Below are 22,480 nucleotides of genomic sequence, written 5' to 3'. Positions count from 1 at the left end.
TCATGTCTGTGATCCAAGCACAGGGACGGTGGTTGTATTTATTACGTCTCGGCCGTACACAGAGTGGATGCAGCGGAGCAGCTTGGAGAATCTGCTGCTTTTAAGACCACACCTCAGGCCTTATAGTGTTTGAGTTAAACATTCGAGTAAAAGCAGCAGAATACCAAAATAAATGCTCTCTCAGGTTTAATTGTGATAATTAACTCTGCTCCAGAATGAATTTGGCTGAGCTGTGTGTGAAATTCATCAGGGCTTGTCATGTTCCACCCTTGTTGGAGACATGAAGGGAACGTGTGGGAGACGTTCAGGAGTCGTGATGGATAAAATTCTTCACATGTGGATTTGATCCAAACAGCTGAAAGTTGATGTTGTTTTTGTGGCACATTCACATCAGGTCTCTGAGTTTGGATGAAGCCATTTGAGCTGAGGTGACCTGAGTCACTGCCCCAAGACAGAAAAAACAACTGGAGCCTGAACCCGAGTCCCAAACCAGGAAACTTTAAACTCGAATGATGCAGTTTGACATCAGTGGTTTGTGACTTCACTTTAACTTGAGATGTTTTTTGACTTGCAGCAAACCCAAAGATAAAAAGATGTCACACATAATTTACAGTGAACCAGTTCATGTTCCCAAACTGGTAAAGTTTGGATTAGGCAGCACTGATGTTGGGACTCGTGTTTATGGTTCAGGCTGTGCGGACAGACGGTTAATTAAATGCTTTGACTTTCAGCCTCCTGTCTTTAAACCTTTCTCTTGTGTTGTCTTGTAATATTTTCCATTTTCTCTTCCCTGTCTGTGGCACAGGGCACAAATACGTGTTTCATTCAAAGAGGCTCAGGAAGATCCTTACCACAGCTGGGCACAGCAAACATGCTGGACCCCAGCTGGTCCAGACGGATTTGTTTTGGTTTCCTCTGAGCCCGTGAGACTGAGCTGCCAGTATTCATCAGGCCTGTTCTTTCATGCTCTTTGCTGAGGTTTCATTTGACTTCAGTCTCCGAGACACCAGTTCCACCAGATAATTCTTGTGGCGTCGTTGCACCTTCTGTTTCTGGGCCAGAACTATAACCTTGTTCATGCATCTGTCCTTCAGTGGAAACCACACATGCTTCTCCTGCAGCGTAGTAGATCGATTCTGCAGTTTTCTTGTCTATATATATATATATATATATATATATATATATATATATATATATATATATATATATATAACGTCTTCAGAGTTGATCCTTGAAGTCAGTGTGGCTTGTGTTTACAGGCTCAGTAACGTGAACCTAAATGAACCAAACACAAAAACAGCCTGAACTTTTCAGCTGCGGTTTGGATGGAAAACAAAACAGAAAAGCGACTGTAGGAGTGATCTCTGCCTCTGTCAATGTGACTTATTAACAGTTTCAAAAATAAAACGACTGCAGGGATCCATCATGCGTTGCCTATAATTACCTAATTACATGAGTAGGATGTGCTGCGCCCCCCTGCCCCTCCTTATCTGGGTGTGCAGAGGCGTTGATGGATGCGAGGTAATGGTGCCATGCTGCTACATCTGTCCTGATGAGGAAACCTTTGTTTTTATGGCTCTGAGTGGGAGGATGGGGAGTCATAAGAGGACAGGGGTGGGGGTGAAGTGTGTTTTGATGGATGGAGGTTGTGAGGGAAGGGGGCGGTGAAGTGACCCGATGTTTAGAGAACATCCTCTAACCTAAAGGTCACAGGTTTGAATCTCAGCAGAAGCTTCTTTGTGTCTATAAATATTGACACAGGTTTCTCTAAGTGTTTTCTTCGATTTTAACACACATTTGTTCTCAAAGCTTATTTACGTCATGTGTGTTAGATATTATCAAGACTCTGTCTGCTGCAGTTTGGCACAGCGATGCTTACAGCTAAATGCTAAGGTGAGTTTACCATGCTGTCCATCTTAGTTCTCACTAACCAGTGAAAGCTAAGATGGATTTTCTGATGCTTTTATTATTATTATTATTATTATTTTCTGATGCTTTTATTAGCATCAGCTTAAACGGCCAAAATGTAAATGACTGGTTCCCTGACTCACACCACTTATTATCAAGTGAAAACATAAATGCAAATGTGAAATGTTCCTCCATAACTCAGGTCAAACTGTCTGATCAGCTGGTGAAAACGTCCCAGTGGTGCAGCTGACCCCATGGCATCATGGGAACAGAACAGGGCCGAGGTCTGAGCGAGAGGAGCCACAATAACCAAACTGAATCACAGCTCCCTGAATCATTGGCTCTTACGTTAATTATAAATGTCTTTTTAAAATTGTCTCTTACTTCGCGAGGCTCGTCGTATGCGGCCGGGCGTTAAAGCTGAAACGTGGCTGTGATTGTTTTGTGATCGTTGGCCGGTGGGACCGGAGGCTGATCTCACCAGGGAGTTGTCTGATCTGAGCAGAGCCCGTCATTCCCCTGAGAGTCTGTGTCCGTCTTCTCTTTATTCTGATTTCACCGTGTGCTGGTTTTTATTCGTAATCTCAGATTGGCCTCGTCGAGTTGTAAAGACGCTGTCATGTCGTTTCAAAAAGAATGGCTGTACCAGGGGCACGACAATATTTTTGGTAAAACATAAAACAGCGTGTTAACAGCTCATACATTTTTAAAAAATAACAGTGCTGATGTGTCCTCAACAGATGAACATGGTTGTAGATTTGCTGCTGTAAAAGCACCAATGGCGTTTATTGCTTTGCATTTGGCCTGAAGTCCTGCACAGAAAGAGTCTGGTACAAACTTCAAATGTTTGAGTGCATTGAAGCCAAAACATGTTCCTTATGTGGTTGAAAGACTCTTGGTACCAAATCGGAGTTTGTCCAAAGTGTATTGGACAAGTGGGATCCATGTTTTCCTCAAACTGCGAAGTGGATTTCCAGCATCTTGGAGAAGCTGCCACGGTTGTTCAGTGGATCCAGGCTGCCTCACTGTCTTGTCTCCTCATGTGACCCCACACTGACTCCCATGATGCTGAGATCAGGGCTCCGTGGGGGCCACACCATCTGCTGCAGGACTCCTGCTCCCTGGTGGTGAACACCGTCCTTTAGGACTGTGCTGCAGGTTTGGGCTGGTTGTCAGGCTGCAGGATGACTCTGACCCTGATGTTTGTGTGCTGGATAAGAACGTAAACGTCTGAAGTGTGTAAAACGTTCGCACGGAGCTGCACATTAGAGCAGGTTGAGATGAGCTTTTCTTAAAAAAGAATAACGCACTAACTCGAACCTCCTTCATGCTGCTGCATTTAAAAATGCTGTTTAAAAACAGCCTGTCGTGCCTTTAGTTCCTGTAATCAGACTAATTAGAGTCATGTTGGATGTTATTAAGATGCAGTGAAAAAAAAAAAAACAAATGTCCTACAGGAACTTTTCCTGCATGAGTCAGTTCTTCAGTGTTTGGCTGAAACAGACGTTTTGTATCTGAGAGTTTTTCCATACTTCTGTTTATTTGTCTGTAATTTCGTGTGTGTGTGTGCGTGTGTGTGTGCGTGTGCGCGCGCGCGCGTGTGTGTGTGCGTCCACTGAGAGCACATTTATGTCCATGTCCTCCTGCTCTGTTCAGGTTTGGAGCTGGGTGCAGACCTCTGGTCCTGGTTTGATTCAGGCTTCAGCTAATTGTGGTGGATATGGGAGGGGGGTTATCGTGACCCCCCCTCAAGCTCCGTCTTTGATGTATTAAGTGGACAGGGTACCTTGTCATTAGGGCCGAGCCTTTCATCTCTACGCCTGAGTGTGTGTGTGTGTGTGTGTGTGTGTGTGTGGTTTTTGTGGACGTTGTTCGTTGACGACAGGGCTCTGGAGGAAGTGAAAGAGGGTGTAATTTTAGATTCTCAGGAAAGAAGAAAAAAGGAAAGCGCAGTCAAAGAAGAGCTGTTTGGTTACTATTGTTTATTTACTAGCATGGACACTCGAGGCTCATTATTTCCAGGACCTGGAAAGATGAGATCCTGAGCACACAGTCGTACAGCGTTTTAATAAGGTGCAGCCACTGACGGCGCATCTTCATGAAGAGGAGACGGCAGCACAGCCATAAGCTGTCAGTCATAAGATGGGCAGGGCCTGGGTGTCTCCTAAAGGCCACTTCATGTTGATGTTTTTGTCTGAGAGTCCAGCTGACTGTATGATGTGTTCACTGTCTGTGCTGACTGTGTTGATGTGTTCACTGTCTGTGCTGACTGTGTTGATGTGTTCACTGTCTGTGCTGACTGTGTTGATGTGTTCACTGTCTGTGCTGACTGTGTGATGTGTTCACTGTCTGTGCTGACTGTGTGATGTGTTCACTGTCTGTGCTGACTGTGTTGATGTGTTCACTGTCTGTGCTGACTGTGTTGATGTGTTCACTGTCTGTGCTGACTGTGTTGATGTGTTCACTGTCTGTGCTGACTGTGTGATGTGTTCACTGTCTGTGCTGACTGTGTTGATGTGTTCACTGTCTGTGCTGACTGTGTGATGTGTTCACTGTCTGTGCTGACTGTGTTGATGTGTTCACTGTCTGTGCTGACTGTGTTGATGTGTTCACTGTCTGTGCTGACTGTGTGATGTGTTCACTGTCTGTGCTGACTGTGTGATGTGTTCACTGTCTGTGCTGACTGTGTGATGTGTTCACTGTCTGTGCTGACTGTGTTGATGTGTTCACTGTCTGTGCTGACTGTGTGATGTGTTCACTGTCTGTGCTGACTGTGTTGATGTGTTCACTGTCTGTGCTGACTGTGTTGTGTTCACTGTCTGTGCTGACTGTGTTGATGTGTTCACTGTCTGTGCTGACTGTGTTGATGTGTTCACTGTCTGTGCTGACTGTGTTGTGTTCACTGTCTGTGCTGACTGTGTTGATGTGTTCACTGTCTGTGCTGTTTATTTCCCATCCCTGAGCCTGTTCTTGTTAAGCTGCTGCTGCAAATGCTCTTTTCTTTTCGTTTGACTTCCTGCTTGTTGTTCACCCAGGTACGATACTTGTGCCCCCGGATTTATCGAACAGCGTCTGTCTGGGGGTAATCAGATGAACAGAACTTAGTGCACCTAATCGATGGAAGCAGCGCATATAAATATAAACATCATGGAGTCATAAAACACCGCGGAGTAATGTCTTGAGAGCTTCTCGTTCGATCCGTGCCCCCTCCCGTCAGGGAGGCAGAGATCTTTTCAATACTCCGGGGTTTCAGGGTGGAGGCTGGTCCATGATTTGCATTCACATCTTTCCAGATCAGATCAGTTGTGGTGTCTGTTGAGGCACCGCTTTGAGCTTTAAAAAGCTGATTCATGGAGACGCCTTCATCTTCATGCTCATTATTCTCAGGTTTTTAAAAAGATTTTCTACCAGAAATTCCCAGATTTTTGCAAAAGCAACCGGTGACTTTAAGCTGATCTGATCCAGATCTTATGTCCCAACCATCCCAATAAACATTGCTGCAGGCAGACCATAATTACTGCAGATTACACCCTCTTAATGATGAAAACAGCTTATAAAATGCTTCTAGCTTATAGGAAGTGAAGGTGAAAATGGACAGAAAGCACTGAGTGTAGTTTCTATGAATGAGCGTTTGGTCGCAGTCGACAGCTGCTCTGCAGGGGATGAAATACCAGTTTGTGTTCAGCACAAAACACTGATGTGGATAAGCAGAACCTCAAAAAGCTGCTACCACGACTGAGGACCAGTTCTTATTCACTCGTGTTTCCTCTGCTTGTGCACGATCTACATGAATGATTTTATTTTGCTTTTCATCCGACATGCTCTGGTGTGAAAAAAAAAAACAAAACAATCCATTAAGGTTGAGTTTTTCCAGGCAGTTCTCTGTTTTGGACTCGAGAACATCGCTCTAGTATGAGGGAAAGTATAATTTACAACATGCCATGTTCGATATGTTGTTTTCTATCCATTAGCTCAAAATAATTACTCCTGTCCACCACTAATTACCCTTCTTACAATGGACTGAGGCTAATGAATAAAGTTCCTACTCGTCTACTTTGCTCACAGGACAACGTTCGATCTTTCTCCCCGCCCAAATAAAAGCCCATAATTATTTATTGAATGAATTATTGTGTTTCTGTTCAATAAGAGCTAGAATGTTAGTGCTGATGTGCCAGCTGGAGATTCTTATTTAAAACGGTGGCTGTGATTTGGACACAGTGAAGAAGTGACAGCTGAGCGTCCCCAGTTAAACTCTGCTCACCCCCGTCTCACCTCGCTCCGTCATCGAGGGCCTGTCCTGTCAGAGGAGGAGCGAGCCTGAGGGCGGTCAGGCCGGCCGGCCGGAGAAACGTGACTCCGACACCTCTGGGTGACTTTGTCACATCGGTGTGTCGCCGAGGTCTCCGGGGAGCCCTGCTCCACACCATTAGAGGCGGCATTGATTGAAGCACACTGTTTTCGGTGCAGCACTTAGTTCAATCAATGACGTTTGTCCTGACCTTAACTACCTCGATGAGCTCTGCTCCCCAGCTCTTGTCAAACCGCTCTGCTGTTTTTATTGCCTGCAAACATTTGGGGAAAGAGCCATTTGAAGTGTGACAACATCTACATTTCACCGCAGCCTCTTTGAGGAATCCATTCCATTTTCAAGATCTGCCTCAGTTTCACACCCATTTCTGAAGCTATTTTACAGGTTATTTGGCCGCGTTTAAGAAAACCGACACCGTTCCCCAGACAAGTTGTCGTCCTAAAGCATTTTCTCCCTGCCATCGTCCTCGCTAACAGCATTTACCGCCGTAAATCTGGGCTCTTGGGGCTTCGGGGCGTGGTGGAAGCTCAGAGAGATCTGTGCTCTGACAGCAGCTCTGCTGAGTCAATTATCGTCTTTTAAATAAAGCAGCATCTGTCTCATCTCTCTGTCCACAGAGGAACGTCCTCATGGATGAAAGAAAACGCAGAGTCTCATCTTCTCTTTCAGCAGCAGCACACTTTACCTCCTCAGCTGTCAGATCTGAGGAAAAGAGATCTACGCTTTTTTTTTTTTTTTGGTGTTGTCTTTTTGGTATGCTAATGAGCACAGAGGTCACTGGTTTGATCCCAGCAGCCGCCCAGTGTTCCCAACTCTGATCGAGGATTTGAATCTCAGCACGTCGGTTTATTCATTTATTTTTTTTATTCCTTATATGATTTGACTCCATCAAACGTTTTAATTAGTCTAACTACACTAATGCTGTCTAACTAGTGTCCTCACATACACGCGTGTGTTAAAAAACATAAATCTCAGCCCCTGACAGATAAATATTTGATTTTCCAGCATTGTGGAGTCAACAACAGTTTGAAACCTGAGACTATCTTCTGCTGTTGGATGGTAAAAATCAGCCGTAACGTCCCTTTAATTAATTATGACTTTTTACTAATTCATGCGTCTAATCCATTCACAAACTTCTCCATCTGCTGGTTCCACTGTGCTGCTGGGACAGCTGGGCCGGCCTGTGAGTGCAGGATGGGTGGGGGTGTTTACGCCACCCGGGGTGGGACAGTAGAGCTTAACAGACATATGGTCGGGTGGATGCGACCTCTCGGAGGAGCGGAGTGACAGGATTGGACGGCAGACAGGCGATGACAGGACGGGGAGCTGGGCGTCACTGATACTCAGCAGAAACTGCAGAAGAAGAACGGTCTAATGTTTATTTCAAGGCCTCGGTGCCCTCTGTGGACGGCCAATCATACGCTTTCAAAGAGTCAGTACAAGCTAAGCCACTTCAGCAGCAGCAGTGTGGTGTGGAATAGGAAATCAGCCTGTGTGTGTGTGTTAGCAGCCAGTCTCTCTGGTGAGATGGCTGTAGCGGCCCGTCACAGCAGCCAGCTGTGATTGGAAATGATGTGCGTCTTCTGGCCCGGGGAGGGAAAGGGAAGTCGTCTCGTCTGCCGCCGCCAGCCTGACGGGAGATGACAGCTACCGTTTAGTGGGCAGGCAAAGGCAGGAAACCGTCTGCCCCTGGCTGTTACATCTCAGCAGATTTCACTGTCTCGCTGTCCTCCCTTTCCCCTCTCACGCAGCAGGACAGAGGATTTTATCGCGGGTCCCTCCCAGGTCAGCCAGGGTTTAGGACTCGCAGTGGGCAGAAACATATGAGGAGTTTTCTGTGGGGCCCGGTCACATTAAATAGACTAATCAGCCCTGACGTTGTGTCTCCTGCCTCATCCTGTGAGCAGCAGCAGGTTGACGCTCATGTCTGCAGCTCACTGAGCATCTTCTGTGAATCACGTTGAATCCAAAGTTCTGCTGTCGTGAAGAGCTCACACCTGTCTGAGCTCACACCTGTCTGAGCTCACACCTGTCTTGAGCTCACACCTGTCTTGAGCTCACACCTGTCTTTGAGCTCACACCTGTCTTTGAGCTCACACCTGTCTTTGAGCTCACACCTGTCTTTGAGCTCACACCTGTCTTTGAGCTCACACCTGTCTTGAGCTCACACCTGTCTTTGAGCTCACACCTGTCTTGAGCTCACATCTGTCTTGAGCTCACACCTGTCTTTGAGCTCACACCTGTCTGATCTGTCTGAGATCACACCTGTCTTTGAGCTCACACCTGTCTGATCTGTCTGAGATCACACCTGTCTTGAGCTCGCACCTTTGAGCTCACACCTGTCTGATCTGTCTGAGATCACACCTGTCTTTGAGCTCACACCTGTCTTGAGCTCACACCTGTCTTTGAGCTCACACCTGTCTGATCTGTCTGAGATCACACCTGTCTTTGAGCTCACACCTGTCTGATCTGTCTGAGATCACACCTGTCTTTGAGATCACACCTGTCTTTGAGCTCACACCTGTCTTGAGCTCACATCTGTCTTGAGCTCACACCTGTCTTGAGCTCACACCTGTCTTTGAGCTCACACCTGTCTGATCTGTCTGAGATCACACCTGTCTTTGAGCTCACACCTGTCTGATCTGTCTGAGATCACACCTGTCTTGAGCTCGCACCTTTGAGCTCACACCTGTCTGATCTGTCTGAGATCACACCTGTCTTTGAGCTCACACCTGTCTTGAGCTCACACCTGTCTTGAGCTCACACCTGTCTTTGAGCTCACACCTGTCTTTGAGCTCACACCTGTCTTGAGCTCACATCTGTCTTGAGCTCACACCTGTCTTTGAGCTCACACCTGTCTGATCTGTCTGAGATCACACCTGTCTTTGAGCTCACACCTGTCTGATCTGTCTGAGATCACACCTGTCTTGAGCTCGCACCTTTGAGCTCACACCTGTCTGATCTGTCTGAGATCACACCTGTCTTTGAGCTCACACCTGTCTTTGAGCTCACACCTGTCTTTGAGCTCACACCTGTCTTTGAGCTCACACCTGTCTTTGAGCTCACACCTGTCTTGAGCTCACATCTGTCTTGAGCTCACACCTGTCTGATCTGTCTGAGATCACACCTGTCTTTGAGCTCACACCTGTCTGATCTGTCTGAGATCACACCTGTCTTGAGCTCGCACCTTTGAGCTCACACCTGTCTGATCTGTCTGAGATCACACCTGTCTTTGAGATCACACCTGTCTTTGAGATCACACCTGTCTTTGAGATCACACCTGTCTTTGAGCTCACACCTGTCTTTGAGCTCACACCTGTCTTTGAGCTCACACCTGTCTTGAGATCACACCTGTCTTTGAGATCACACCTGTCTTGAGATCACACCTGTCTGCCATCCTGTGAGAAATGGATGGATAAGGACTGAAACCTGGTCATGAAAGTCAGAGATCTTTGTTCTAGACAAATCCAACATCCTCCCCACTCCAGTTGTGACGTCACGTCTACAGCTGCTGAATGTTTCTCTTCGTAGAGACCGATGGACGGTATTTTTAATTTTCCTTGTCCTCGGCCTGTCTCTGGTTCACTGTTGCTCCTTCATTAAACAAATTTTGGTCGGTACCAACCACTGCAGGGTGGGAACACCCAATAGGTTCTGCAGTCTCTGGCCCAGTCATTCAGTCATTCAGCCATCACAGTCCGGTCCTGGTCACAGTCACTCAGATCCTGATGCTGCCTGATAAACCCCCACACTGACAGGTGTCATTGGAATGAGATGATCCTTGTTATTCACTTTATCTTTAAAAATAAATTTGTATTATGGGATAAGATAAAATATTAAAAAATACTCTGTTCTTCCAGCAGAGCATTTAAAGGTTCAGGTGCTTTAGCTCAGTTTGTTCCTAAAGAAATAAACTGACTTCTCTTTGTCCTTGGGAGATAAAGTCTCCAACCCACTGTGTCCTCTCTGACCAGCCACAGTCCTGGTCCAGCCTCCTCATCTGTTCTGCTCTTTGGTTCCTGCCACATTTGGACCCGCCACTGTCGCCTGCTTTACTTTTCCTCTCCCGTGCTTCTCCATGGCAGCTGTGTACAACAGTACATTATTTATATTTATCTGGTCATAACCCTGTACCACCACTTTGGGACCCACTGGCTGAATGGCTAACTCCAGTTTATTACATCTGTGCCCTCATTCTCCCAGTTATGGCCACCATTTCATTTCTGTTCTGGCCTTCAGGCAGAGTGGACTCTGGACCAGGAGCGTCTCTGCTGATAAGCTGCATCAAAGTTGATGCTTGCTGATGGCAGCAGTAAAAAAACACGGAGCTTAAACAAATAAAACGAGTATGAATTCTCATGTTTTGCATTGACATTGACCCAAAATGGCAGAAAGGATTTTTAGGATCTTGGTCCCCCCCTCTGTGAACCTGTGGCGTCACTTATAGAAGAAGTGCCATCTTTCTGTCATCTTCACTCAGAGAAAAGAACTTCCACACCGACATGTTCACACACGACTGTGCACGTGGCTGTGACGTCATTGCCTGGCAATAAAATGATCGGCAAGAGCGAAAAATCGGCCGATCCTGGTCAGTCGGTGCATCTCTAGTGTTCAGTCATGTTAAAGTCCGTTCGATAGAGATATATACCAGAATCCTTTGCTGCTGTTGGAGCTTTTCTGTTCAGTTGGGAATGTCATTCCTGCTTATTCTCCCCTGGAAAAACAAAAATAGAAAATCAAAAACAGACGGAGAAATATTTGTAAAAACCTGAAGGAAAGTTGCTCCTCCAGGAAAAAGTACTTTTCATCACAAAATCGTCTCTGGAGCTCTTGAACCCTCAGAACCGCAGGACGTCCGAGGGCAGATTTTGTCCTTTGAGCTGACGTCTCCGATTCTGATTCCTTCCAAAGACGGTTTGTAAATATTTTCGTGCCGACGAGTGAGTTTGGTTTGGTGCATGGAAGACACAGAGAATTGATTCATGAGTGTGGCGGAGGCAACGTTTGGCTAAACATTCATGTGGTGGCGAGCTGACATTTCTAATGTTTGGCTCTCATGCACAACAATGCACACATTACACTGCTCTCATTTTTGCGACGGCGTTCTCCACATTCCTCCTCCGAGGCTGCTGTGCCGGACCACAGGGCCCGCTTCTTGTCCATCAAAGAGTCACTTCATGACATTCTTGCATCGTAGATCCACTCGGTGCTGCTGATTTATTCATCCTCCTGTTACTGTTTTGGAAAGTAGGCCGAATATTGAAGCGGGACAAATCGACAGGGCATGTCTTTGATCAAAGACTTTTATTCACGGAATGGAAAACTCGCCTCGTATTGTTCGAGAGACACGTCACTTTCAATACAAACATTTGTCTCAGTTTTGTGAGGACACACAGTTGTGGTAAATGGCAAACAAAAGCTGGTGTAATGTCTCTAGTCCAGCGTTTAGTCTGGTTCGCTTGCTGCCGCTTATTTTACTCCTGAGTCCCTCTAATGGACAACAGTGCAGTTTGGGTTCACATGAATCCTCAGTAAACTGCACTGCAGAGCAAACAAATCATGATCCGCTCAGTTTAAACAACCAGCATCAATTAAACCCAATCAGGAGCACAGGTTCACTGTCAAACAAGTTTCCATTTCTTTGTGGCGTGGATATACACCGTGGTCAGTTTATTAGGTACAGCCTAATGCAACAGCCCTGCAGAAAATCCTCTTTCCAGTTTTTGGTCGTCTGTTGTCAGCTTTGCGTTTGCATTAAATTCACGGCATGATACTGTAATTACAAAATGTTGCAACTAGACAGAGAAGAGTTTTCTGCTGCGTTTTAGATTGACCCAGATTAGACCACTTGCTCCTGTGGATTTTCACCTGTGTTGATTTAGGGAAACTAAAACTTCTGGGTTCACGTTGGGAGAGACTCACGAGCCGCTGTGAAAAACAAAAGTGCTCTGGAGGAGAGTGAAGGGAAATAAAAGTTGTGCGATCTGACAGCGGCTGAGCCTGAGCTGACAGCGCACACACACACACACTTAATGGGATTTGTTGACAACAAAAACACAGTAGATTTTAATGAAAATGTTCCAAAGCTACACACACCCAGAGGAGCGTCACTGTAGATATAAACACATCTGCACTGTGCCTGTAGGACTCTTATCGGCTCCTATATGTACAGTACACACCCCCCCTCCCTCCCTTTGTTACTGGGGGAGGAGCATACTCTGTTTGGGCCCCTCCAAGGTCGGGGAGGTCAGGTTTTAATGGGCTCTCCCGCCCTGCCCATGTCAGCGAGAATCTCTCTCTCTATTTATTGTCTCGGCCGACTGGTTATTTCTCCGGGGCAGAGCTGGCATCGAGCCTTATTACCTCATACCACTGCAGAGAAGGATTTTACCCTTTCTCTTTTGCACGTGAGGCACTTTCCTGACAACAGCCTGATCCTGGGATGTTGTAGCATGAACTGAAAGAGGGATCTGTAAATTATAATGGATCTTTACCAGAAAGAATGAATCACAATCACAGTTGGATTTATTGCTAACTTGACTTCCTGTACAGTCGCTCTCACTGTGTTTGCACCAATTACGGTTATTGCACGTGGACGGATATTGGACTGGGGCTTGTTCTCAGTGTTCTGTTGTCAGACAACATGGATTAGTGTTTGTGTTCCTCAGTGTGATGGCACGAGGGAAGAAACTGTCCTTGTGCCTGGTTGTTTTGGCGTACAGGGACCAGAGTTCAGTTTGTGATCCAGATGTGAGGGGTCTGCAGAAATCTCGGTCTTCCCTCTGACCTGTGAGCTGTACGGGTCCTCGATGGAGGGCAGGTTGGTGATTCTTTCTGCAGCCCCAGTTGTCCGTTGGAGTCTGTTCCGTCTGAACAAAACCAGTTCAGTGATGAATGAGCCGACAACAGACTCAGTCATTCCCCTGTAGAGCTGTACCACCTCCTCAGTCAGGTTGGACTTCCTGAGCCACTTCAGGTCCTGGGAGATTGTGGATCCCAGGAACTTGAAGGTCCCCACTGTTAATACAGTGCTGCTGAGTACAGTGAGGGGAATTTGAGGGTGTTATTTCTCTGATATGAGCAGAAACATGACTTATTGGTGTGTGACTGCCTGTTTCTGTAGCAGAAATATCAGTGTAGTTTTCCTGCGTATGAATCTTTTTCATGTTTTGTGGCCTTAGAGGGAAAGAACTATGAATAATAGATGTTAGATGAAGTCGCTTGTGAAGTACAAGAATAAATATTGTTCCTGCTTTAACATTTTAGGCTTGTCATAGATTGATTCTTCTGCAAATTTCATCAGGTTCTTTTAGTGTCAATAAAAAAAGAAGTCTCATTTAAAGGAAGAGTTTAACATTTTGGGAAATCTGCTGATTTAGGGTTGATTGGACTCTTATTTGTGTAAATATAGAGAGAGAGCCTGGACACAGTTATCACAGGGCTGAGCAGGTGGATAAATAGTTGACATGTCCCTTCCTCTGAGACACGTTTCTGTTTGTGTCGATTAGCAAGGTTCACAGCCAGGCTAGCAGTTTCCCTTTGCTTCCAGTGTTTATGCTAAGCTAAGCTAATTGAATGTTGCCCCAAAATGTGGAAATATTCCTTTAAGACTTCTGTTTAACTTTCTGTTAAACCAACTGATTTCTCATTAATGCTTCAGTCTTTCACATGTAAAAAGCTGCACTGCTTTCAAAACACACATGCACAGAGGAGCCAGTTTTATCTTTGCAGCAGCTGATTCCACGTTTTCCCAGTCGTCAGATGACTGGACTGATGAAAACAGCAGCCTTCACGTCTCCCTCTCGCCCCTGCAGCCCCGTGGCCGAGCTCGGTGCCGGTCGGGGGGGTTTAGTATCTAGGAGGATCAGGATTGTTGCTGACATGAAGAGCTGTGAGTCGGGATAATGTGGCTGCGTTTGAAGTGTGGATGATGGGTGATCCTGCAGCACCAGGACTACACAGCCCCATTCATCCTCCAGATCACACTCTCTCTTTGTTTTTTGGAAGGGGGGTGGAGGAGGGCGGAGAGGACAGGAGGTGTCAGCAGACTGATGCTTCCTTTTAATTTAGCCAGAGGGACTTTAGTCATTTTTCTTCCTGCTCTCCTCTGGTCTTTTCCTTCTCCACAGATCATGCTGAAATGAAATGCAGCTCAGGATTAGAAGATCACTGAGAATCCTCTTAAACCTTCGTTCTGCCTCCTCTGTCGTCCTGTCTCAGCCTTTCTCCTTCTCCTCGTGTCTTACCCCTCGTGTCTTTCTTCATGTGCACGGTCTCAGGCTTTAACTCCCCTCTTCCCTCCTGCTGCTTTTCTCCATCAGTGTCCTTGTCGCTCAGCCTCCTCCCGACCTCCTTCTTCCTCTTCTAATCTCAGCCTGTTTGTCTTTCTCTGCCTCCTTTTCTCTTTTTCTCCTTCTGCTGCTGAATCTCTGCTGCTGTTCATCGTTTCTTTTAGTAAAACCCAGGTAGCAAGTCTGACACTTAGCAACGTTAGCTTTGTAGTTGTTTGGCTTCATAACAACATATCTACAGGTCTGGGCTTGTTCCTGTTACAGTTCTGGTGCAGCTGTGAACATTATTCTCCCACCAATGGCTTCAGTGCAACAAGAGGCAAATACACATCTAAATGTCTGTGTTTATAATCATCATAAAGATGTTTGTCCTACTTTTTTTTTTTTAATGCATCAATATATTTGAGACGTGTATCTTTAGTATGATCCTCTGAGTTTGGAGCTGAGCTGTACAGATTTGTCGACAAGGACACAATCCAGGACCACACCGGGCTCATCCTTTAATATCTCTCAGCCTCGTCCCTTCAAAAGGCCGTCTCCTTCACCTGTTAGCGTTCACTCCTGCAGGGCGCGTGTTCTCACTTTCTTTGTGCTCTCTCTTTTCTTCTTTGGTATTAGAGAGACTCAGCAGTGCAGCAGATTATTCTCCTGACCACATCACACAGACTTGCCGCCACCCAGAGACAGCGATGCGTGGGAGGAGGAGGAGGAGGAGGGTATTTCGGTGTATTTCTGAAGCAGCAGGGGAGGGTCGAAGGGTAAATGTGGGGTCAGGTTACCTGTCTGTGAGGACCAGGAGACAACGTGCTGATAGAGTTTACAGCTCGCGGGCATGACGGCGCTGGATTCCTCACAGATAGATCAGACCTCTGCTGTGCTGTTGTTCTTCCCCAATTTGTCTCGACGCCGCCGGTGTTTGCCAGAGGAAATGTGATTTGGCATCTTCTCAGACGGCTGCTCAGCACGCCGCTGTGAGCAAACACGAGCGTCCGCGCTGTGACGCCAGATGAGGGGCTCACAAGTCGCAACGAGTCAGGACGAGCAGCTCCAGCAGAAATAGCTTTGAGTTGAAATATTTCTGACCTGCAGTCGATGAAGAAAAGGGTCAAATTCATGTTTGTTTGTGTGTTGGAGGTTAATTCACATCATTAGACATGAGGTTTTAGATAAACTGACTCTTTGTGGCATTAACATGACAAACTTTCTTTGTCCAACTAATTTATCACCAAAGATCTACTGATAACTACAGATCTGTGTGAATAAAACTTTTATCCTCTACCCACCCAACGCTGCCTGTTCCTCATCCCTTCCCCTCTTCTTTCAAACCATTTCTTCCATCAGCCTTTGGCCCGATCCGTCCTCCTCGTCTCTCCTCTCTGGAGGTCCGAGGTCTGTTCTGGGGGTTTTACTTTTGGAAAGCAGCAGCAGCGTCTTGGACGAGAGAAAAAAGATGTTCGGGGAATCCTGTTTCTGTATTGACGTGCAGGCAGAGCCGGATCATCGAGCGACTGAGCTGCTGCCAAAAAAACCTCCGGCTTCTGTCAGAAATAGTTTCTCACCGTGCGCAGGCTCATCAGGGAGGCGATCTCTGTTTTCCTTTAGAGTTTGGAAGTTTTGTGAATGTCCTGCAAGTCTTGGCTGCCTTCTCTTTTCTAATGAGGTGATGTCAACCACTTCCTCTTACTCCGAGTGACACAAACCACTTTGGCCTTCAGCTGTTTCCACTGATGAAGGCCAGACGGCTGCAGATTCTGTGTGTTCTGTTAAAGAGGACACACCTCATTTAGTTGTAAATTTACCGTTTGTGTATTTCTAATAATGATCACGGGGAACCTCAGTGAAACTTCATCAACAAACCTTCAAAGAAAAATGTCCCTGTTGTATTTGTTCATTTTCCTCTTTGTCTCGTCCCCTGAGTCAGTTTTTGTCTTTTGTTGGGTTTTCATCATGGAAAGGAATTTGTTCATCAACCCAGACAAATGAACTCTGAGTGAAAAGGACAAGCTCAGCTATTCAATCAGGACTGTGGTGATGGAATATTTAAGGAGCCCAGGGTGCTCAGCCCTTAACAAATGGAAAATCCTTCATTACTTCTCTGTAATTTGTGGCGAAGTCTATGCATACGGGTTCTCCTCAGGATGCATGAGACGTTTGGTGTCCTGTTTACTCAGACGTCTTTTGTTTAACGTGTTTCTGTCTCATTTTCCATCGAGCACTTTAATATCAGAGAAGTCAGCTTTTGTACTGAGCTGACACAGCTCCTCATCTACTCGTACACTGACAATTAGTAAGTATGATCCAGGAAATCTCAAATCTTTAAACACTTCCCAGCCCAACATGAAACTCTGGTATCCTGAGCTCAAGTCCAGACCAGTATCTTTTATCACCTGCCAACCTCCTCCTCCTCCTCCTCCTCCTCCTCCTCCTCCCTCTCCCTCAGTCTTTGTCAGTCAATAAAAGGACAAAACCTGGAAAAGTAGAATCAAATCTCAAACGTTAAAGTTACCTTGAGGTCTGAGCTCTGCAGATTCTTCTGCACAATCACAAAGAGCGTTTTATGGCTTTGATCAAATTAGTGAGCATAGATATATCGAAGCCGTGGCTGAATAATAACTCGGTAATTGCTCCCTCCCCCTCCTCTCTCCGGGGTTGGACGGGTCTTATCAGCACTTGGTCTCGCTGCCTCCCGGAGCCCCCGATCTGTCCCTGAGCTCGTCTCCGTCTTATCTCCCCCTCGCACTTCACAGAGGGGAAGTTCTTAGAGGGCTGGGCCCGACAGATAGCGGCTGGCCTGTCTCTTCGCTCAGGAGCGGCTTCTTTTTTTAAGGCTGCAATCTGCAAACTCAAATGGCTGATTATCCCACACCTCTTCAGCTGCGCAGCAAACACACCCTTCACTGTCTGAGGATGGGTGCACCTGTCCGTCCTTAATGAAACGGGAAAGCCGCCTGCGGACTCACGTGGCGCCTTTCAAGCTGCCGCCCTGTTTGGGAGTTTGAACTTGAGGAAGGAGGACCTCTGTGAACATGTTAAAGTTAAATGACTCCTATAAACCTGCCTCTTTAAGATGTGCCTTTCCATCTTTGCTGCCTTGGCTGCTGTCTGATGTCTGCAGGCAGCCAGGGAAGAGTTGCACTTTGTTCCCAAACATCTAATCAAGGTGATAGATCTTTGGAGTGAGAGCTGATGAAGTCCTGTTGGTTTTCTTCTGCTGTCGAAACTTATTTCTGCTCCTCAAAAGAAAATCTTTTGTTTCTTTATCAAAGTCGATCAGATTTTCCTTGAACTGTGTGCACACATGGGGGTTTCAAATGCCTCTTTCTTTTATCAGCACATTAAAACGTCTCTTGTCTCATCTTTGCAATCAGCTGCATCTGAGAAAGACGCAGGTAAAAGCGAGAGAGAAGCGCGTCTCAGGCTGCACAGCGTGAAAAATGCAAATTTCCATTTCGGCATCTCCCCGTTTTCAAAATAGAGAGTGTTGCAATCTAGAAAGCATATCGTAATTGAAAAGAAAATGTGTTAAGGTAGAGCCGCTTAAACACGAGTTAAGCCTATTAACGTCTTATCAGAAGTCACGGTGCGTTTTATTTGCCGATTAACCCCCGACGGAAGATGCTCCGTGGAGAGGAGTTTCAGCCGGATGTTGCTGTTTTTTCTGGTCAGCTGCTTTTTCCCCGTTTTATCCCTCAGGGCCACAGAAGCTGCTGTGAAAACTGTGAGTTACAGCAAATTTTCTAAGTGATTTTTGTCTCTGACAGATGATGCTGCTGACAGCGGGGAGCTGGACCTGAGCGGGATAGATGACAGTGAGATAGAGCTGGTATGTACCGTGAGCTCCGCTCTGTCTACATGTTTTCAAAAGCTCCTAAAATGCACATGTAAAGAAAAGAAAAGAAGCAGTTTACATGGTCTCTGCTGTAAAGTCAGTGTTGAGGCTGTTTCTTAGTCAGCAGGTTGTGTCACTGTGTCACGTGTCAACACATTGTGATGAAATTCAACTAAAACTTTGCTCGTGTGTGTGATTGTTGCTGCACATCCCCAAGAATCTCAGAACATCGTGAGAAGGGATTTTTTAAAAATGTATATTATAATCAATACATTTTTCATAATCCCTGCACTCACTGAATGAAAACTGCAGCAGCACCTATAATGGAAATATTATTGCTGTTTATTGCTGCTTTGTTTTGGTGCCTGGTTGCTTCGTTTTGACTCTCACTGATGATTTTGGCTCATATGTGGTTTATGAGGCTGAAAAGACATTTATTTATTTTATTTTTTTTACACAACTTGCTGAAGGGTGAGGTAGAAGTGCTCACACTGTCCTTTAGTTAACAAATACGCTGTATTTCCAGCAGTTAATAAATCACTTCACACACAGAGAAACATCACGTCACGCTCGATGTAAACAACCATCACATTTACAGACTCATTTCCTACTTCAACCTTGACCTGATGTAATACTTGTAATAGTTGTGCACACAGTTTTCCTGCCTCCAAACACAATACGTTAATGTTTATGTTATATTTGCAAATCTCTTTTACAACTACAGTGTTTTAACTATCAAAGTGTCCAAAGCTTCTGAAAACAAGACCCAAGTTGTAATAAAGTAGAATAATCCTTTGCTTCGTAACCTTTAACGACCTGCAGGGGATTTCACCTGTGCATGTTAGAAGAGTAGCGTGTTTTTGACATGTTGACCACGGTTCTGTGTTTGCTGGACACATGAAACCATGAAAACAGTCACTTCATGTTTCCACCAATGAGGAATCTGTTTCAGTGGGTCAGTGTCTAAAATATACTAATCACTAAAGTTAATCTTAATCATACACAGCACAGAGTCACTATTTGTCTTGTGTTGCATTTTTCTAATACAGACCAGGTGTTGATATCACTATTATTAATTATTGAGCTGGATTTTACTGCCAATAGACTGTGGGAGATGTGATCAGTGTTTTTCCTCCCTCTCTACAGTATCTGCTGAGTGAAAATGAAATCAAAGTCAAGACGGCGCTCTGGATGGCAGAGAACTCGGACTACCTCAAGGAGCAGAAAGGTACTTTCATGATGCAGCTTGATTTCTGTGCTCGTTGTGTTTCAAGATAGAATTTCACTTTCTTGTGTTTGTAGTGTCAGGTCTGTCCCAAAATGCACCTTTCAGGATTTTATCAGACTCTACCTGCACCCACCTGCGTTCAGTCCGTGGTGACTGTGTGTGGGATGAGATCTCACAGCTGGAAGGTCCTGGATTTAGAAACCTCTTTTTTTTCCATTTGTTGTTGTTGTTGTTGCATGAACCCCAAGTATCGGGTCCGGTCGGAGACGCCCAGAGTGTTTTTTTTTTTGTTTTTTTTTTTGTGGTTTAAAATAACGCCTGGTTTTTACTTTCAGAGAAGGAGGCCAAGATAGCGAAGGAGAAGGAGCTCGGCATCTACAAAGAAAAGAAGGTAAAAAGTTAAGGGTGGCCTTGTTTGTTGGCACTAACATGTTTGTTGCACAGTCGGAGAGGAAAAGTCTTATAAACAGTCGATCAATCAGGCTGAAAACAGGCAGCCAGACTGTAACAGAGGATGTTATCTGTAACCTGTCCAAAAAATCCACCCATTCCCACCCACAGCTCCATCATTCATCCTTAGCCGACTTTACTCAGACTGTTTGTTCTTAGGCTGAAATAGTGTTTCCCAAAGTTTCTTTGGCTTCTGACTCTCAAGCTGCTCATTGGAGACTCAGCTTGTCTCAGGACTGAAATTGATCTTTTGAGTAATTGTTTGAAACCAGAGGATTTTGAGACGGACATTTGAGAAGCAGAACCAGGAAGTTGGATAACAGACAAATCAACTCAGCAAAATTAAAGAGTTAATTAGGTATTGGCAGTTTGTACAGACAGAAAAGAACTGAGGAACCGGTTCCCTCACATTTCCATTACTGGTTCTAACTAGCTGGACTAACTAATGAGACATGCAGCCTCCTCGTAGCACTGACCCAAGCAGCTGCTCACCGCTGGATAAATAAATAACACGAAGGACGTTGTCGTTATGATCGTGCAGGACAAAGTTAGCAGCACTCTGCTACTTCTGAATGGTTGGAAATGAGCTAATTCATAACGTCCTGAGATGGATGATTGGGGTCGGATCTCTGTGAACTGAGAAAAAGGATTTTGAAGTTTAATTGCCTGAAATCAATCCTGAAGAAACTTACGAGATGTTGTGTGAAATGTGTGTGAAAGTTCTTAGTAAATAGAAGCTGCTGATCTGTAGCCACAGTTTGGAGCGAGGTCAAGGTTAATGTGGAATGATTGGAGCTGGGTGATAACCCCAATCTGCTGCGTTAATTGTGATAAATGGCCGATTACATAAATGTGCTCTGCTGAACGTTTGCTGGCAAAAACATCCCTTTGGTGCTCTGACATGACCGACGCTCATTTTTACAGGGAAGGTCCCTCCAACCTGCAGCCGAAATAGAAAAACGTTTGACCTTCGTCTGCTCAGAAACTGTCGGAGAAAAGTTTGATCGAGTAGAATCGGTGACCTGTTTGTGATGTGGCACATGTGCAGTCAGACTGGGGTGATGACCTTCAGTATTTGGGATGTAAATTTTACCACTTTGTCCAAGAAAGAAGAAAGAAAATGGGTGAATTGACATGAAATTTGGTTCAGACACTGAAAATTCCCAGAATCTTGATAAAAATGGTCATAACCTGATTTTTTTTTTTTTTTTTTTTTTTTTTTTGAAATCTACATCATCATCAGATCAAATATGTTTAATTAATTGAGTTTAATGGTTTAAGATTTGGGATCACCAAATATTCAGCAGCTTATTTCAACTTTTTTTTTTTATTTGTCATTTGAACAGCCCAGAGGCCCCGCGAAGAGACGACCCCCGATCCGGGCCAGCACCGCTGACGAGGCCATCGAGAAGATGCTGGAGCAGAAAAAGATCTCCTCCAAGATCAACTACGACGTCCTGAAGGACCTGAACGTCAAGCCCGGCACCAGTCCAGCTCGCAAGGCCGAGTCACCGAAGCCACAGCCGTCTGCCGCCAAACTGACTGGACGCAACCACAAACCAGCACCAGCACGAGCTCAGCTGAGCCTCAGCACGCCGCTCAGCACCCTGGGAAAAAGGTTGGTGGGCCGCATGTTTTATACTTGGTGCTTTTATCAGGGTTTGTGTCCTGGATTGTTCCATGACACTCTTCAGCAGTGAGTGTAGGAAACAATTATTATCCATAGAGATCCTTTTCCAAATTCACTATTGCCATTGCACCAACATCCATCATCTTAAATACAAACGTAAAGAAATAATCCTCTGCTGCATTGATCATCATTTAATCCGACTCAGCCCTTTGTGTCAAGCAGTAAAAAATGTTCTTAATGTTCTGTGACTAGAGAAAACAATGAAAAATCCTGCAATACCCAGGATGCATTGCGCAGTGGGCTGTCCCCTTGTTAGCTCCACTACCTGTCATGTCAGCCATCAGCACAGGCCTGATAAACAGCAGCTAAAGTACATGAATCCATATTTAATTATGCCTGGGCCTCCTGTCAAACCATTAAATAATCTTCAGTGCAAACAACAGATGCTCGACTGAATAAAGGCGAGATGGATGGAGAGCGTTTATCCGTTCTTCCTCTGCCACTGGGGTCAAACCCACCCGTTTTTTGGGTTGTTTTTTTTTTTCTGGCATGCGATGGTGGATCCGCTCCCCGACGACGAGGCGGCACTTCTCCTGCCTCTCACAATAATCACCTGCGACAGGAGGACAGATGCTCGGCTTTTTTCTCTGCCAGGATTTGTCCCCGGCTGTTTCTCTCTCTCTCTCCCTTCCCTTCACGACACCCATTCACAGGACTGATCCGCACCAAACCTTTCAGACGGATTTAATGGGTTTTCTGCAGCACGGAGAAAAGCTGAGGGGGTTTTCAGTTTGTTTGGTGTTGGGGGAAATTGGTTTCCTATGGCTCAGTTTTT

General features: G+C 45.5%; 1 protein-coding gene across 2 annotated transcripts in view; it reads left to right on the top strand.

Annotated features, from left to right (window-relative positions):
- brf1a (BRF1 general transcription factor IIIB subunit a) overlaps positions 1-22,480 on the top strand; it is an 80,770-nt gene that overhangs the window by 25,883 nt on the left and 32,407 nt on the right. For both annotated transcript variants that reach the window (XM_026301121.1, XM_026301130.1), the window contains 4 exons: positions 18,270-18,331; positions 19,484-19,565; positions 19,901-19,956; positions 21,362-21,633. In XM_026301121.1, coding sequence (XP_026156906.1) covers positions 18,270-18,331; positions 19,484-19,565; positions 19,901-19,956; positions 21,362-21,633 — 472 coding nt within the window. The remainder of the gene's footprint in view (positions 1-18,269; positions 18,332-19,483; positions 19,566-19,900; positions 19,957-21,361; positions 21,634-22,480) is intronic.

The sequence above is a fragment of the Mastacembelus armatus genome, chromosome 22 (genome assembly GCF_900324485.2).
Source record: "Mastacembelus armatus chromosome 22, fMasArm1.2, whole genome shotgun sequence".
Classification (NCBI taxonomy): Eukaryota; Metazoa; Chordata; class Actinopteri; order Synbranchiformes; family Mastacembelidae; genus Mastacembelus; species Mastacembelus armatus.
This window is presented reverse-complemented; position numbering and strand designations above follow the sequence as displayed.